This window comes from Drosophila miranda, chromosome XR (assembly GCF_003369915.1).
Source record: "Drosophila miranda strain MSH22 chromosome XR, D.miranda_PacBio2.1, whole genome shotgun sequence".
In the NCBI taxonomy this organism is placed as follows: Eukaryota; Metazoa; Arthropoda; class Insecta; order Diptera; family Drosophilidae; genus Drosophila; species Drosophila miranda.
In genome coordinates, this window is record NC_046674.1 from 27,318,458 (window position 1) to 27,334,669 (window position 16,212).

Genomic DNA, 16,212 nt, shown 5'->3' on the forward strand with positions numbered 1-16,212 from the left:
ACTCAGAGAAAAATGGCGTAGTAAAGGGAAACAGAACCATATTTAAATTAAATATTCGGTTTTCAAACAGTAAAATTTAATAGAACTTATAATTCCACTTGAAATCTATATATAAAACATTTTTACCTTAAATTTATATAATATATTTCCATTTGATCTACATATGTAAGTGTAACAAAATATTAATTTAAATTTGATATATATTTATTTTGAATAAAATTTAAATTATATAAAAAAATTTGATTTAAATATCATAATCTAAATCAAATATTTTCATATTAACATTAAAATGTAGGTTTTATTTCTGAGTGTATTTTTTATTTTATTATAATTAGGATTGTATTTTGTATTTTTGGTAATAAAATAATATCACTGATACAAATCATGTTGTTATACCCGATACTCAAAATGAGTATTGGGGTATATTAGATTTGTGGTGAAAGTGGATGTGTGTAACGTCCAGAAGGAATCGTTTCCGACCCCATAAAGTATATATATTCTTGATCAGCATCAATAGCCGAGTCGATTGAGCCATGTCTGTCTGTCCGTCCGTCCGTCTGTCCGTTCGTCCGTCTGACCGTCTGTCCGTCTGTCCGTTCCCTTCAGCGCCTAGTGCTCAAAGACTATAAGAGCTAGAGCAACGTTGTTTTGGATCCAGACTTCTGTGATATGTCACTGCTACAAAAATATTTCAAAACTTCGCCCCGCCCACTTCCGCCCCCACAAAGGGCGAAAATCTGTGGCATCCACATTTTTAAAGATATGATAAAACCAAAATCGTAGAGGATGAATATATCTTCTAGAGTGCAAAATCTGAACCAGATCGTATAATTATTATAGCCAGAATCAAGAAAACAATTTCATCCTTTTTCGCTCTGTCTCTCTCTAACACACAGGTTTCATGGTCGGTTTTGCCAATTGCAAAATATGAGTTCAAGGATCTCAGAACCTATAAGAGCCAGAGCAACCAAATTTGGTATCCACACTCCTGTGATATCGGACCTTGACCGTTTCGTGTCCAAATTTCGCCACACCCCCTTCCGCCCCGCAAAGGACGAAAATCTGGGGCATCCACAAATCTCAGAGACTATTAAGGCTAGAGTAACCAAATTTGGTATCCGCACTTCTGTTAGATCTCACTATAAAACGTATATCTCAGAATTTCGCCCCACCCCCTTCCGACCCCACAAAGGACAAAAATCTGTTGCATCCACAATATTGAGGATACGAGAAAACTACGAGAAAAAATACGCAGAATCATAGATAATGACCATATCTATCAGATTGCTGAATCTGGATCAGATCGGATCATTTTTATAGCCAAAAGGAACAAATCAATTTGCAGTGGTTACGCAGACTGATTTTCTGTCTCTCTCGCACGCAGTCTTTGTCGTGTCGTTTAATATTAGCGGCGTCTGCCGGAGGAGAGCCATACTGACTTAGTATCGGGTATAACTGTAGAGTTGCGGTGTCCGCAGCAACTCACAACGTTCCCCCTCGTTTTCTGTTACTGTTAAAGCAACTTATACAAAAGTCACAGAAAAATTACGATTTAAAACAAAAAAATTAAACATGCGTGTCATCAAGCTCGAAGAATTTGGATGAGGATATTATATGGTTCAATTATCTGTCCCGAGTTTCTAGGGTAGAGGTCCTCTTAATTCATCCTGTTGGGCAGGTCGACTGGGTGCATTCTGGCCAGCTTACGCCGGTATCTGGATCTCGCAAGACGCCTCGCCAGTACATTGGGGTGGCTTCTGAGCTTACAACTATGGCTATTCGTTTGATTGTTGATAACATTACCAACAAGTGGTACGTTTCTGTCCTAGGCGATGTCCCTGTTACGGATATACCACTCCGTTCCGGAGATCCTACGCAGAAATTTACTCTGGAAAGTCATGATCCTCGCAATGTTAGGAAAGTTAAAATAGTTGGTTTTTACCATTTCCAATCTCGGACCAAATCTGTCTATTTAAATCAGTGTTAATTATCTCAGAGCTTATTATTTTTTTAAAATTGTAAACTGCTTGATTGACGCGGTTTGGGATACGATATGCGCATACCCCTTTCGGGGTGGCTTACAGTGAGCCATTTACTGCGCTTTGATGCTTTCGGTGATGAAAACTATGGAGATAAAACGAGTATTAACGTTGGTACTCACTTTCTATATGCATATACAGTATATTTCCCCACTCCGTCTAGCACTTTCCAACTAATAATTAATATTCAAGCTTTTTTTGTACCGCACTTTTGTACTCCTCTTCAATTCTTGATCTGTCTTTGCCCCTCTTTGAGTGCCGGGTATAAAGATCACACACTCGATTCGGTATTTTTGTAAGGATATACGGTTCCACTATGGCAACATTCACTTGTGATTGGGGCTGAGTCCCCCAAATGAAGTTTTCTCTTTAGGAAGTTGACGAGCAAGGGCTCCAGCATCACCAAAGCAAAGCTTGTTACGCGCGTACTCCAGGCAGAAATGCAGAGCGACCGAGGAGCGCTGCCGCAAGGCGTGCGATACGTATACAATGCACCCGCCTTTGTATAAACTGTGCATTTATTGGCATAGCTCCATACGAACATACATATTCGTACATAAAAGAAGATGGTATCATAATATATTTTAATATAAACATGTATAGTATATCGTACATATAACGATATCTGTACACCAGCATTAATGTACACCATTTGAAAAATAGAAGCTGTTGAACGTTGTGTTAGTAAAAATTGGATTATAAATATTGTATGTCTTAAAGAATAGTTGCTCAGATCGAACCACGTATGTATTGTCCCCAAGAGGTTCCCCGTGTCTCTGTTTTTCTTTTTTTGTATTTCTACTAGAAGCAAGTTTGGGTAAATTTGGCTAAAGGCCACCATTAACACTTGAAGCAAAGCGGATCAGATGTTAGTAAGTTTTGAGTAAACAACGTTTCCTTTGTGCCTGTTTTAACAATGTGCAACATTTCAAAACCACCGGAAGATCACCCAAAACACATACAAACGTGGATGCATATGCTCGTAGCTATAGTATAGCTATAGTATATACATATATGGGTTATTGTATCTGGATTAATTGACGCGCGACATGTTCTCACACAGAAAAAACAAGTCAAACTTAAACAGAAAGAGGCGTTCTTCAGGTCCATATCAGATCGGATCATATCAGATCGGCGGGGGAAGAGAGGGAGGTTCGATAATTGAGCAAACAAGTGTTATTGTTGTCTCCCAATCCGACATATGGGTCCTCTGTCCGTCCCTTTTCATATCATTCACTGGTGACACTACATCAAAATAATATCGCTTGGCTTTTGAGACTCTCGAGTTAATCTAGAAACGAACGAACGAACGGATGCCAGGCATACGGCTATCAGGGATGGACTTTGTCCCGGTGGTACCTTCTCAATGACCGCCGCCCCTTGTCACCGTTGTCAGATGGGAGCTGAAGGACAAGAGATCCGCCTGATCGGGTTTGTCGCGCGTCGCATGGTAGGCCTCGCGCTCGCGATCCGGGAACTTGGTGGGCAGATTGGGCGAGTGCAGGTTGACCTTTGCCTCGAACCGAACGCCGGCCACCTCCACCTCATAGTGGCCGGAGAGGATGTAGTCATTGGTCACGGCTAGCTCCTGGCCCTGCTCATCGAAGTTGCGCACAAAGCCGAGACAGACCTGCTTCTCGAACGTGTAGCCGTAGCCGGTGGTGGTGGTCATACCCACGTAGACGCCGTCGCGGTAGATGGGCTCGCCGCCCCAGCACCACATATCCACCTCGTGGTCATGATCGTTGAGCAGCAGCTGGACATACATGCGCTTGACGCCTTCCTCCCTCTGCTTGAGCAGGGCATCGCGTCCTATAAAGTTGATGGGTTTCTGTAGAGTGAAGAATACAAGGAATATCGGTATTATTATCCTCCAGTCAAGTACTTTGGATCCCTGTATCCCATTCTTACATTGAATTTGACACGCCAGCTACGGCCACATTCCAGTGGCGTTGTAAAGGTGTCCAAATCCTGGCCCCAGAACGCGTAGAACTTCTCAATGCGCAGCGCACGCGTAGCATAGTAGCCTTCAAAGTTGCAGGAATGGCAAGGCTCCATAAAAATTGCGGATTAATGATTCATGATAATGACTCACTCACCTGCGTGCTGGATGTTGAACTTGTGACCAGCCTGATAGAGCCGCGAGTAGACGTGGAGCGCATATTCGTTGGGGATGTACAGGACGTAGCCCAGTTCGCCCGTGTGGGTGATGTTAAGCACACGGATGCCGTCGGCCAGGCCCACATCGAGTTCCTGCAATGAGTTCCGAATGAGAACTGCTCCTCAGTCCACCCACAACCGGTTACTCACCTTGTACGTAAAGAAGGGGAAGTTCTTGGGCGTGAGATCGGTGTCGGTGAGCTCGGAGAGCAATATCCGCGAATAGGGGCCCAGGATGCAGATGGCCGTGTACATGGAGGTCACATCCGCCACATTCACCTTGGCCCTCAGGTGGTCGGGCATGTTTTTGCGTATCCAGCACATGGAGCGCGTCTGCTGTATGGTAGGGGCAATCATCATGTAGCTAAGGAAAGACGGAATGAATTAGAACGAGTGGGAGCATGGGAATGAGGTACTCCATAGCTCACTGTCGCTCCGAGAGCCTGGCCAGAGAGCAATCGTTCTCGTAGCCACCGTTGTGATTCTGCATGCCCGTGTGTATGATGGAGCCCACGGCCACGTCCACATCGTTTGAGCAGAGATACTGCAGCAGGTCGACGACCTCGGTGCTCTTTGACCAGAAGTCGTACTTAGTGAAGGAGCTGTAGTCCGCAATTCCGACACGCTCGCGGCATGCGCGATATTCGGAGGCCACGTGATCGAACCAGGGCGGCTTGCCAAAGGTCCGTGTCTGGGCAATGCGGAACCGCGGCAGTCCGAACTCATCTATGGAGGAGGACACAGGACACAGATTAAACAAAGGACTATGACAAGTGCAGCCCAACACCCACCTTTCTTGTCCTGCTGGTCAAAATAATTGGCCCGCTCGTAGCCCATGGACTGGCCAAAGACGGCGCCCGCCTCTTTCAGCTGCGGATAGATGGGCGACATGCGCAGGTTGCGTCCTGTCTGGAACTCCTCGAAGGGATAGTTTATCTCAAAGTGCTTACCGGGCGCCTCCTTACAGCGGTCGCGCAGGAACTTGCGGTTGTTGTGCAGCCCCAGGAACCGGCTGATGTCGAGGATGTGCAGATCCAGGTATGTGGAGCCCTTGGTAATAAGATCCGTGAGGACACGGCCGATGCCGCCGGACGCAGACACGCCCATCGTTTTGTTGCCGGCGGCCACATAGTAGTTCTGGATCTCCGGCGCCTCGCCCAGTATCCACTTGCAGTCGGGCGAGAACACCTGCAGCGAATTAGTCAGCCTGTCGAGGGTGGCCTCCCGGAAGGAGGGCACGCGCACCAGCAGGGCGTCAAGCAGTTCGTGAAAGTGATCCCAGTCCGGCGGGAACTGGCGGGCCGTCTGCGACAGGGGGATTACCCCGTCTTCGTACACCATCTTGGCCTCACGCTCGAAGCCGCCGGCCAGGATGTGGCCCTCGCACTCCCGGAAGAAAATGCGCCCGTCAAAGTCGCGCACAAATGGTGTGTTGGGATCGAGGCCGTCTATGGGCTGGGTGTGCAGATAGTGGTGCTCCACCGCCTTCAGCGGCACCTTCACCACCGGTTTCGATAGTGTGCCCACCTCGCGGGCCCAGAATCCGGTGCAGTTCACGAAGTACTCGCAGTCCACATCCCCGGCCGTCGTCTCCACCCGCTTCACCTTGCCGTGCTCGCTGTGGATCTTCTTGATGGCGCAGTGTTCCACGATTTGAACACCCAGGCGGCGAGCCTCCTCCACGTAGGCGTGGCACACGAGATGAGGATCGCAGACGCCGTCCTCGGGTATCCAAAGGCCGCCCTCGATGCCGTCCAGCGAGAGCAGCGGACAGTGCTGCTGACACTGTTCGGGGGAAAGGATCTCGCAGTTCATGCCCCAGGCCACGGCCTGGGACTTCATGCGGTTGAACGAGGTCATCCGGTCAAAGTTGCGGGCCAGGTTCAGGCTGCCCACCTGCCGCCATCCGGTGGGCAGGCCACGCTCCGTCAGCTGCTTGATAAGATCGATGGAGTACTCGGCCAGCTTCAGCTCAGTGTAACTCGGTTCGAAGCGACCGGCCAGGCCGCAGGCGCTCCATGGCAGCTCCCCGCCCACGCGGTCCTGTTCGATGAGCAGCGTCTCGCCGCCCCAGCCATGGAGTCCCAGGTGGTAGGCCACCGAAGCGCCCGTGATGCCGCCACCGCAGATGACGACGCGCGCCCGTCCGGGCAGCTGGCCCGCCAGCTGCTCGCTGAGATCGGGCGCCTGCTGCGGCTGGAACTTGCGCTTACGCAAGACCTGCTCATCGGCAGGATCCGTGTGGCCGGTGGCTACACTCAGTGTTCGCGTGGCCACTCCACTGTGGGTCCATAGATTGCCACCGGCCGGGATCGAGCGTCCCAGGCCTCCGAGCACCCTATACATGGCTCTCGCTCACGCGCACGGTACCTCTAGCAACTCGTCCGGCCTCCGCGTCCGGGCACACACATACATACACGCGACGAGCCCAGGTGTCACACGACCCCGAAATGTCACAACGCACTTGGACAGGGATTGGACAGGAGATGGCAGATGCTTCTGGGCATGGGACGGGGTCCGGTTGATTGTCTGCTGGCTGATCTGGAGGGGCACAAGTGCTGGGGGCAGGTGCAAATTACTAGTAGCTGCTTAATGTGTGCAATTTAATTAAAAGAATATTACTAACAATACCAGGGAAGGGGCAAGGTGGCCATCGATATTAGCAGCGCAGCCCTGGCACTTTGTTTACGTTTTGCAGGGCTGCTGTGCGACGATGTGGCAGCGCCATATCTAGCAGCTGTTTTTTGCAAGCGGAATTTTAAGGGCGAAAAAGAAACATATTACCGAAAGAAACCAACAAGAAAGAGTTTCCCTTAAAGATTAAGAAATAACCAGCAGCTAAATAATACCTGTCTATGCAACTTATGCTGTGAACTGAATGAAATCAATGCACTGCAAACATGTGGTAGTCCCAGCCAGCAGCCGCTAATGGCGCGAAATTCAAATCGAAGATTGGAAACGGTTTTGAACGATGGACAATTATTTACGGCGCGTGCTTGCTCCCAGCTACTCTCAATCTTTCTATTGCTTCCATTTCTCCGAGATTTATTCTTCGAAAAGCATTAGACACTACCACTTTCTGGAATACAACTATGTGGCAACGCCAGTGTGCAACAGCCGAGGGCGGCAATTCAAATCGGAGCCGAACCCTTAGGAATACAACAAGGCACGCTTTCAGTTAAAGATTTATTTATTAACCACCAACACCCATCAACTTTATGGATATTTTTTTTTTGTACAACTTTACTTTGGTTAAATTGTGTTTAAATTGTATTGAACGGGCATGCTTATGCAGTTTGCTCGTTTCACAAAATCAACAAACGTAAATAGCACACAAAACAGAAATTGCATTCGAGAATTCATCTTATTGTAGTATCTGTATATAGTATGCATGTATGTATGTGTGTACGTTTATAATGCATAGCCTGTGTATGTGTGTGTGTGTGTATTTTAACATCTATATTTTATTACATTTGGTATTTCTTTTCCGCCAGATTGTTCGTCTTGCTCTAAAGAACAAGTTCTACATTTCATATATTTAGTAGCGCAGATATTTCTTCGTTTTGCTCGGGGATCAATTGCTTATCAACGAAAAAGTGTGGTATGGTGTGGGGCGTGTGCTGTTCGATACCGCTGAAATATCTATGTACGAGCACTCGTAGTTTTTTACATCGTGCTGAATGGAGAACAGAACTCAAATTGAACGTCTATAATTTGGAGGCAAGTATTTTCGTGTGTATTCTGAATGCTCGCGGGTGTTGCGGAGGGGGAGACGAATCGTGGGCTGACGCTTACAACTAAGTAAATCGAAAATAATTGCCCTAGTAGAGGGAGCTTCGTGTTGGCTTCGTATCATCAAGCCCAAAATGACAATTGACAAAAAATAGATCGACAGACAGACAGGATGAACCGAATCGAACACAAATCAATCGAAATCATATCGCGTCCCGTCCTAGCATCATATACTCGTACTCGTATTACGAGTTGTTGCGGTGGTGAGTGTGGTTAGGAATCGTTTCTGCCATACTATTTGAAGTACGTGTAGAATGGATTGCAATCGAAGTTGCTCGCTCTCTTGATAATCGGTAATCGATAGTCGATAATCATAATCATAGTAGTTATAATAATGGTAATCATAATAGTGTAATATATAGTTCATAGTATATAATCATAAGTTCATACGCAGCATTGTTTTAATATAAGTTAATATAATTTCTTTGCTCCTTGTTCAACTACTTCTACTACTCCATCCACCATCCTTTTTCTTTTGCTTCTGCTACTTCTTTTGCTTTTCATTCGGATCTCGTTAAACTATAGATCTAGCATTATGTAGTCACAATAATATTTATACAGTTTGGTTTATGTTAGTTGGGTTTAAAGGGTCTTCGCTCTTCTTCTCCGCTCTAACCGGTTCACATGGAGTAGTCATTTCTCCACTTTAAATTCACTTGAAATCTTAAAGACTGAACCCATAATTATGGAATATGAATTATGGAATAATTGTTGTGTTGTATTTGTTGTAATAGCAACGAAAGACGGCAATTGAATGTCTGGAATCGATTTGTAAAATATTTGTAATGGAGTATTCCAATTTCAGATTGATCTCACCACTTGCTAAAACTTGCAAATACTTTCTGTGTAACTTTGGCTCTTGTTAGAGAGCTCTCTTCACCGCGTACTACATAAGCTTAGAAGCAGAGAAATGATCATGGCCTTATTTTGAGACATTCATTTATGCATCTTCCAATTGGATTGGATAGAGAAAGCGATATTCCAATATTGATAAGCGGCTTATCAATAGGTAGGTGCTCTTAAGACCAAGTGAATATACATACATATGTATCCTATATAGTCTATGCTAGATTATAATTGGTCAACAAGTAAAAACCCAAAGAACATAGGCCCACAAGTGGTTTTCATATGGCTTTAAACGCGAAAAATAAGAAAGAAATGGGCCCAAATATACGAAGATTGCGAGTACGAATTTAAAGAGAACGAAAAAATCAATTGGGCACGCTTAAGTCGTAAAGATTATTTGCAACGGCCTTTATACTAATCGGATCTTCTATATAGCGAAGCTATTCAGATTTTAAATGTCCGTTGTAGTTGTGTCTGTATACATATATGCATGTAGATAATGCATGTGACTTGGATATCTACATCCATTCTATGCATAACGGTGGCGACACCTGACGGCCTACATGGGATAAGCGGTGTGTGTCTTGGCTAGCAAAACAACATTCACCCGCAACGCGTTTGGTACGTACTGTGTACCCATGTGTATCCCGAATCCTAAACGACAAAGCTCTTCTCTCCCAACCAACTGCCTGGACTATATGCACATGCATGTGTGTGTGTGTGTTGGGTGTGGGTATATAGAAGTATCTTTGTGTGTGTGTGCCAGGATTAGAGGACATCTCACGTGTTTCGACTAAGAGGCTAGGCCTCTATCTAATGTATAAGTACAAATAAATCAATTAGTTTGCAATTTCAGTTGGAGGATGTTCATTTCATTTCGTTTTTGTTTGTTTGTTTTTTTTTTTGTTTTTGGTTAACATTGGGATTGGCACATTATATTACATATCATACAAAGCTTTACATTCGTTCGGTTTTCCTCCACACATTTTTCCTCCTCCAATGCTCGATTTTCTCAACGAAAGCACAAACTGCGTCTGTCGGGGATGGATATGGAGGGGAATGAGGATTAGGGTCGGCGCGTGGGGCACGCAGTGCACGCGGGACGTATAGATGGGGGGAGTGAGTGAGAGAAAGATTTCTTTTCAAGTTTTTTCCAGCTGGGATGGTGCTGGGTAGGGGGTGGGATAGTAGGGAGTGTGTTAGTGTTGGGTAAGGCCGAACAAATTGAAAAGGAACCTGGGCCGCAGGCTAGGCTTGGGTCTATCCCTTCTTTCACATTTTCTAAGGTTTCGTTTGCTTCTTTTATGGATCGTTTCGTTTCGTGTAATAACATGTAACCGCTTATCACATTCATAAAACTTGATCAATTCTCTAAATACACTTGTAGTCGTAGTCGTAGACGTAGGTTAAATATACATACATACAATACATAGTTTTCGTACAATAACCTTGTAATATGAGTTAACTAAATGGTTTCGTTTCGTTAATAGCACAGTGTAAACTTCTTTCCTCCTCCTCCTTCACCTACTCCTCATCTATAATCTATCGCCTATCATCTGGGGGCACATTCACATTTCAAGTTTCGATTCAATGGGGAAATAAACACGTAGTAATGTAATATTCATTGTATGTGGATTTCATGTGGGTTCATGTTCTCTTATCTGTTATATGTATTTTCTTGTGGTAGTATTTTATATATTTTTTTGTATCTTTGCAAAAACTACAATACACATGCAAACTGCAAAATTCGGGTGCAACATAAACGGTCTGACCAACGCAATTTTCGTCCCTTACTGGTTTTTCTTCGTAGTTTGTTTCTATTAGTTTTCGTATTTATTTTCTATATATAGTGTATATCATCTATATATCTATGTATATATATATGTGTGTTTGTGTGTGTATGGTGTGGTGTGTGTATGTATCTATATGTTTTGGCTACTTTTCTTCCTAAAGTTCTTCTTTGTTTAGAGAAACAGAAATCAAATCTAAAGGGAATTCAAAAAAGAGCGAAAAAATAAATCAACAACAAAATAGTTTACATTTGATGTAAAGTTCAACAAGTTTCTAGTTTTCTTCAGCCCTTATACATATATATATATATAGATTGTGTGTGTGAATGTGTGTGTGTGTGTATATAGTATATCATCCGGTAGGGGTGTTTCATTGTTTGAATTACATACATATTTTTGTTTGTTTACATATGTATGTAGTACTTAGGTTTTTATAACATTTACTTAACCAACTATTTTTCAATCCAGAGTTCGAGTTCCGAGTTCGAGACGACTACGACGTGCTGAAGGAGAGAGGTTCTTCTTTTACTCTTTCTTTTCATTTCGAAAAATAGCAATTGTCTGCACCTCTGCTATATCTCTTTGTTGAAAATAAATGCTTTAGATTTACCTTTTCCCTCATACACTGCACGACAAAAAAAAAAAAACACTGCTTCACTGTCCTAGAACAGTATCTCCTGAACTCGTATTTCTATAGAATCTTCATTTCTTTCTTTTTTCCTTGCGCCTCACTTCTTTGTGGGGCCTTTACTGATTTACCGATTTACTCTGTGGTTACTGGGTAGGTTGGTTTTTTAAGGGGGAGAGGGGTTTACTGGTTTTACACTGGTTACTGGATACTGGATACTGGCTTACTGGTTAATTATTTTGCTAAGCTATTAGGTGGAGAATTGGAAACTCATGTAAGTAGTTCTCTTGAAACGTACGATTGTTGGGCTGGGTTGGTTTAGGGATTCTGGCTGGGTACATTTGGGAATGGAATTTTTGTTGTTCTTTTTGTTTTTGTTGCTAGATGAATATTTGTATGTGTATGTGTCGTGTGTATACAGTGCATTCCAGTAGTCATCAGAAATCATGATTCCTCATGGCTATTCCCTGGCACTATCTGTGTGTGGTTTGTGGATTGTGAGTGTGTCTAAACTTATCGGTGTACCGTTATTGTGTGGCTAGCACAAAAATACCTATCAAGTTTTTGTTGGTTTTTTTTTTTGGTATTTTTTTGGTTTCGTTGGTTATTTAAAAAAAAAATAAATTAAATTACATTGAATTCGAGAGGGGAGCCGGAGCCCCATTTGCTGTTACAGGCTGGCCCCCCACTGCCCCTAAGTAAAATACATATAATATGTAATATGTAATCCTTTATCATCGTCTCCATTATCATCATCATCTGATGATCTGACGATCTGATGATCATATTCCATTTCATTTTCATCTTCATAAAGATCTTAAATAAATATAAAGCACAAAGTGTTCGACTTTCCAGTTTGAATTCTAGTTGATAAGTATATAGTATATGCTTAAAGGCATATGCATATACTACATATAGTATATAAATATATGTATATATATAAGTTAGATTAATCGTTTCAAGATGCATGTGTCTGTGTGTTCCTGTTTTCCTCTGTGTGTGTGTGTGAGCGTAGTGTAAGTGTGTATATGTATGTGTGTGTGTGTAAATACATTATATAAATAAGTATATATGTATGTATACTTCGTCTTCCATCTTCCATCTTAATCTTCAGCATTGATTCAACCATCCACCGACATCCATTCATCAGATGCCGATTCAAACGTAATCATATATATATTTTGTTGTTTTTTTTTGGTATGTATATGTCGGTGCTCTCCTCCTGCCCAGTGACCTGAGACCTGTGACCTGTGACTGTGACCCAGGCCACTACTTAGGCATAAAATTCCGTTTTTCCTTGCGTCTTATAGGCCTCCTCCTCGATTTTGTACATATCCATTAGCTATAAAGCGGCAGCGTCACAACAAATTCAAAAGATATTTCCACAAAAAAAATAAACCAAGAGAAAAAGAGAAGGCATGTGTATGTGCGGGTTTGTATGTGTATGTGGAGAAAGAGAGAGATAAAGAAAGAGAGAGAGAGAGAGAGAGAAAGAAAGAGAATTTGGTTAAGTTTCGGCTTCGGTTATTTTCATTCAAATGTTAGGGCGACACAGCAAACGATAAATGACAATGCTTAGCAGGGCGTGGCAGATCGGGGGCGCTTCACACAAACAGAGAAAGAGAGAGAGGGAGAGAGAGACAGAGAGAGAGAGAGAGAGAGAGAGAGAGAGAGAGGGAGTTCGATAGTGGAGCTGGCGGATGTGGGTTTTGGGTACAGTGTTGAAGGTTGAGGGTACAGTACAGCAAAGGGCACTTTCTTTAAGCTTTTCAAAAAAGGACTTAGGCAGGATGGACAGACAATTAGGGATATGGTATATAGTAGTGGCACACAGAGAGAAGGAGTGACACAAAAAAACACTGAAAAGCATATCAAAAGCACAGAGGGAAAAGCAACTCGAACAAAATGTTAAACTAAACAAAATAGTACTCTATCGAGATGAATGAGACCCAAGAATGAGCCTTGGGTGGAGTGGATCGGACGGTGTGGAATGCAATCCCTGGTGGCAGGGTTGCCGGCTTTTCCGCAGGGCCTTGCTTCTGCCGATGGAGATTGAGATTTCTTGTTTCTTGATGAATACAGATTGGAAATTGCCAAATTTACGGAACCCTTTCCTTTCAGATGGAACGAAGTCTCCGAGGCAAGTGAAACGAAAGATCGCATTTTGTTTGAGGAAAGCTTTCCAAAAATGCAATACATTTTGTTCATCTACATCTACCATAGTTTCCAGTGGGATGTCTAAGGAATACTTGGTGTGAGCCTCGAATGAATTACATACATATTCAGGCAATGAATGTGGAAATAGCAGACAGCACTCCGCATTGGGATCCACTTGACGATCTTCTCGATTGCCCAAAAACAAGTTGAAGGAAATGAATAAACACATCAGAGAAAAAAAACAAAACAAACAAAGAACAAGGAAACAAGGAAACAACAACAAAAGAACAGAATATGGCACGGAGGAGTAGGGGGACAGGCAATCGATAAATTACAATAGATATATAATATATACGACTACTATATACGAGTATAGGAAATAGTTGGTATAGATAATTACATCTTAGCAGTTAGTTTGAAATTTTAGCAGCTACTACGACTGATTACTGATCGATTACGGTTCAGATACAAGTTGGATTGGGTTGGGTTTCGGTTCGATTCGATTAAATTTGATTTGATTCGGTTAGGTGAGGTTGTGGTTGTGGTTGTGGTTCATTGGTTATCGGTATTCGTTATCGGAAGATGCATCCCCAGGGCCGCTAGTCGATACTCCCTCTCTCATAGCACTCATCGATGCGGATACGGATACGAATACGATACGAATAGGGATGCATTTCTTTTCTTATATCTTTTTCTGTTTGTTTCTGTTTCTGTTTCTGTTTCAGTTTCAGTTTTGTTTGCTTTTAGTTTTTAGTTTTCAGTTTTCAGTTTTTCTATTTCGGTTATTTTTGATCGTTTATGTATATCGTTTATCATTTATGTTTTAGCATTTATCGTTTATCGTTTATGGTTGATCGCTCTCTAGCTATTCATGTATGGTAGTTATAGTTGTCTAAAGTACAGTCTCAATACTGGTTATAGTGTCGGTTTCAGGCCGCGTTTCGTTCAGTACCTTTTGCACATCGGTACTAAATTCCTCGACCTGTTTCGAATGCGCCAGCTTCAACTTCTCCATGGCGCGTCCCTGCTTCACGCCGATTTGCTGCGTAGCGACACAGACATAGAGAGAGCGAGAGAGACAATTGCATGAGTCACAAGGTGTCTGTCAAAGATGGAACCCACATCGTATTTACCTTCTTCTCCTCCATGAATCGCTTGACATTGTTCTGACGCTTCTCGCGCAGCCGACGATCCTTCTCGTTCTTGGTCTTGAGAGTCTTGTCGTTCTGTACCTCCTTGGCGGTATCCGCTGAGGTCTTGGCCTGCTTGGCATTCAGTTCCTTCAGATCCCTTCAGATCGGAAAAGAAGAATACAATTTGTAATTTTAATCCAGAGTAATCAGTGGGGGAAGAGGGCAAGGGACCTACCTGGCATGACGATCCTCCAGTTGTTTGATTTGAGCCGCCTGCACGGTCAGCATGAGCGCTTTCATGGCATCCTGCGAGTCCTGGACATGCTGGCGCAGCATGTCCCACTCCTCTTTGCGGTGGCGGGCGATCATGTCGGTCCACTGCTTGGTCTGGTCGTTGATGGCGTTCTTGATGTTTGCATCGTTGCGGATGTCATCTTTGCTCTTGCCCTTGATCAGCTTGTCGATGGCCGCGTTCTGGGTCTTCTGGACGGAGGTGCGCTCCTTGGCGTGCTTCTTGCGCAGCGTGTCCAGCTCCTTGATCTGTTTCTTGCCCACCTTCTGGAAGCCCTTCTCTTGGCGCAACGACTCCAGCGTGACCGGCTCGAAGACCAGCGGCGGCTCCTTCTTCTCCTCCTCCTTGGCCTTGCCGGCATCCCGGGCGGCCCCGCCGCTCTGCTCCTCGATGCCCAGTGCCTTCATCTGCTCGTTCTGCTGCTTGGCAGCGCCGGCAAATCCGCGCGGATCCGACAGCATGGCCATGAAGTCCTCAAAGCCATCAGGTACGTAAATCTTCAATTCGATGTTCACAAACAGCATGGGAAGCGACATCGGGAAGTTGGCCTCTGTGCGCAGCGACACATGGCGGTATCCCGGCTGGAGTCCGTCCAGCGGGAGGATTCGCTGACCGATCATCTTGCCGCTCTCCTCATAGACGCCGAACCGCAGCACGGCCAGATCCGGCAGCACCACCTTGCGGAACACGAACGGGTCCTCGTTGTAGACCGGATTCAATCCGTTGTTGGGCACCAGACGGGTGCGGAACTCCTTCTTCACGGTGTCCGAGGGCAGGCCAAACATGTCCACCTCCACGTAGGTGCCCACCTTCTTGTCCGACAAGAACTGTCCGGCGATTACCTTCACCGAGCACATGGCAGCGATCACACCGTCCACGGGTGCGTCGGCGAACGGATCGAAATCCTTGTCCGCGCGCCGCATAAAGTCCGGCTTCAGCAGGTATCCGCATCCGCCATTGTACTCGAACTTGCCCTGGTTCAGCTGCATGGGCAGATCGGAGGTCTGGAAATTCAGCGACACCATCTGGCAGCCGGCGTTCCAGAACACCTGCGGCATGTAGTTCGAGGAGTCCGCCCTGGTGCCCTTCGGGTAGATGCGCGACATCTGGCGCTTGTTGTAATTGACGAAATCAATGGAGCTCTGCTTCAGGTAGTTCATGCCCGCCGATTCCGCAAACGAGGACATGTTGTGGGCAATGTTCTTTTCTGTGGGTGGAAATAAATGAGATGTAGGCGTTTAGTAATGAAGAAACATTATGGAATTTATTCTATTTGAAGGCTTAAGTGCCCATTAAATCGACCTAATTTCAAAATTAATCAAAATATATCGATTAAAAGACGACTACAAATTGTTTTCCTATCGGGCATCTATTC

At 44.5% G+C, this 16,212-nt stretch overlaps 2 protein-coding genes across 6 annotated transcripts in view; both read right to left on the bottom strand.

Moving 5' to 3' along the window:
* Positions 1-2,566: 2,566 nt before the first annotated feature.
* Positions 2,567-6,894, bottom strand: LOC108153028 (pyruvate dehydrogenase phosphatase regulatory subunit, mitochondrial). The gene is made up of 7 exons (XM_017282784.2): positions 6,826-6,894; positions 4,991-6,757; positions 4,628-4,925; positions 4,350-4,563; positions 4,139-4,292; positions 3,951-4,066; positions 2,567-3,870 (listed from the first exon to the last, which is right to left on the bottom strand). The coding sequence occupies exons 2-7, from the start codon at positions 6,543-6,545 to the stop codon at positions 3,403-3,405; spliced, it is 2,805 nt and encodes a 934-aa protein (XP_017138273.1). The 5' UTR covers positions 6,546-6,757; positions 6,826-6,894; the 3' UTR covers positions 2,567-3,402.
* Positions 6,895-7,613: 719 nt separating this feature from the next.
* Positions 7,614-16,212, bottom strand: part of LOC108152373 (1-phosphatidylinositol 4,5-bisphosphate phosphodiesterase) — a 53,836-nt gene continuing 45,237 nt past the window's right edge. For 4 of the 5 annotated variants that reach the window (XM_033386519.1, XM_017281663.2, XM_033386518.1 and 1 more), the window contains 4 exons: positions 14,781-16,044; positions 14,546-14,702; positions 14,365-14,454; positions 7,614-12,597 (listed from right to left, as the gene is read on the bottom strand). In XM_033386519.1, coding sequence (XP_033242410.1) covers positions 12,529-12,597; positions 14,365-14,454; positions 14,546-14,702; positions 14,781-16,044 — 1,580 coding nt within the window. In that variant the 3' untranslated portion in view covers positions 7,614-12,528. Of the gene's footprint in view, positions 12,598-13,812; positions 14,455-14,545; positions 14,703-14,780; positions 16,045-16,212 lie in introns of all 5 variants that reach the window. The other variant, XR_004471327.1, reaches the window with a different exon arrangement.

Excerpts from the sequence above, each read along its gene's own strand:
- LOC108153028 (XM_017282784.2), bottom strand. The coding sequence starts at position 6,545 with ATGTATAGGGTGCTCGGAGGCCTGGGACGCTCGATCCCGGCCGGTGGC. Across the intron at positions 4,926-4,990 it reads TGACCAGCAGGACAAGAAAG|ATGAGTTCGGACTGCCGCGG; the intron begins GTGGGTGTTGGG and ends CCTCCTCCATAG. Across the intron at positions 4,067-4,138 it reads GTTCAACATCCAGCACGCAG|GCTACTATGCTACGCGTGCG; the intron begins GTGAGTGAGTCA and ends GCAACTTTGAAG.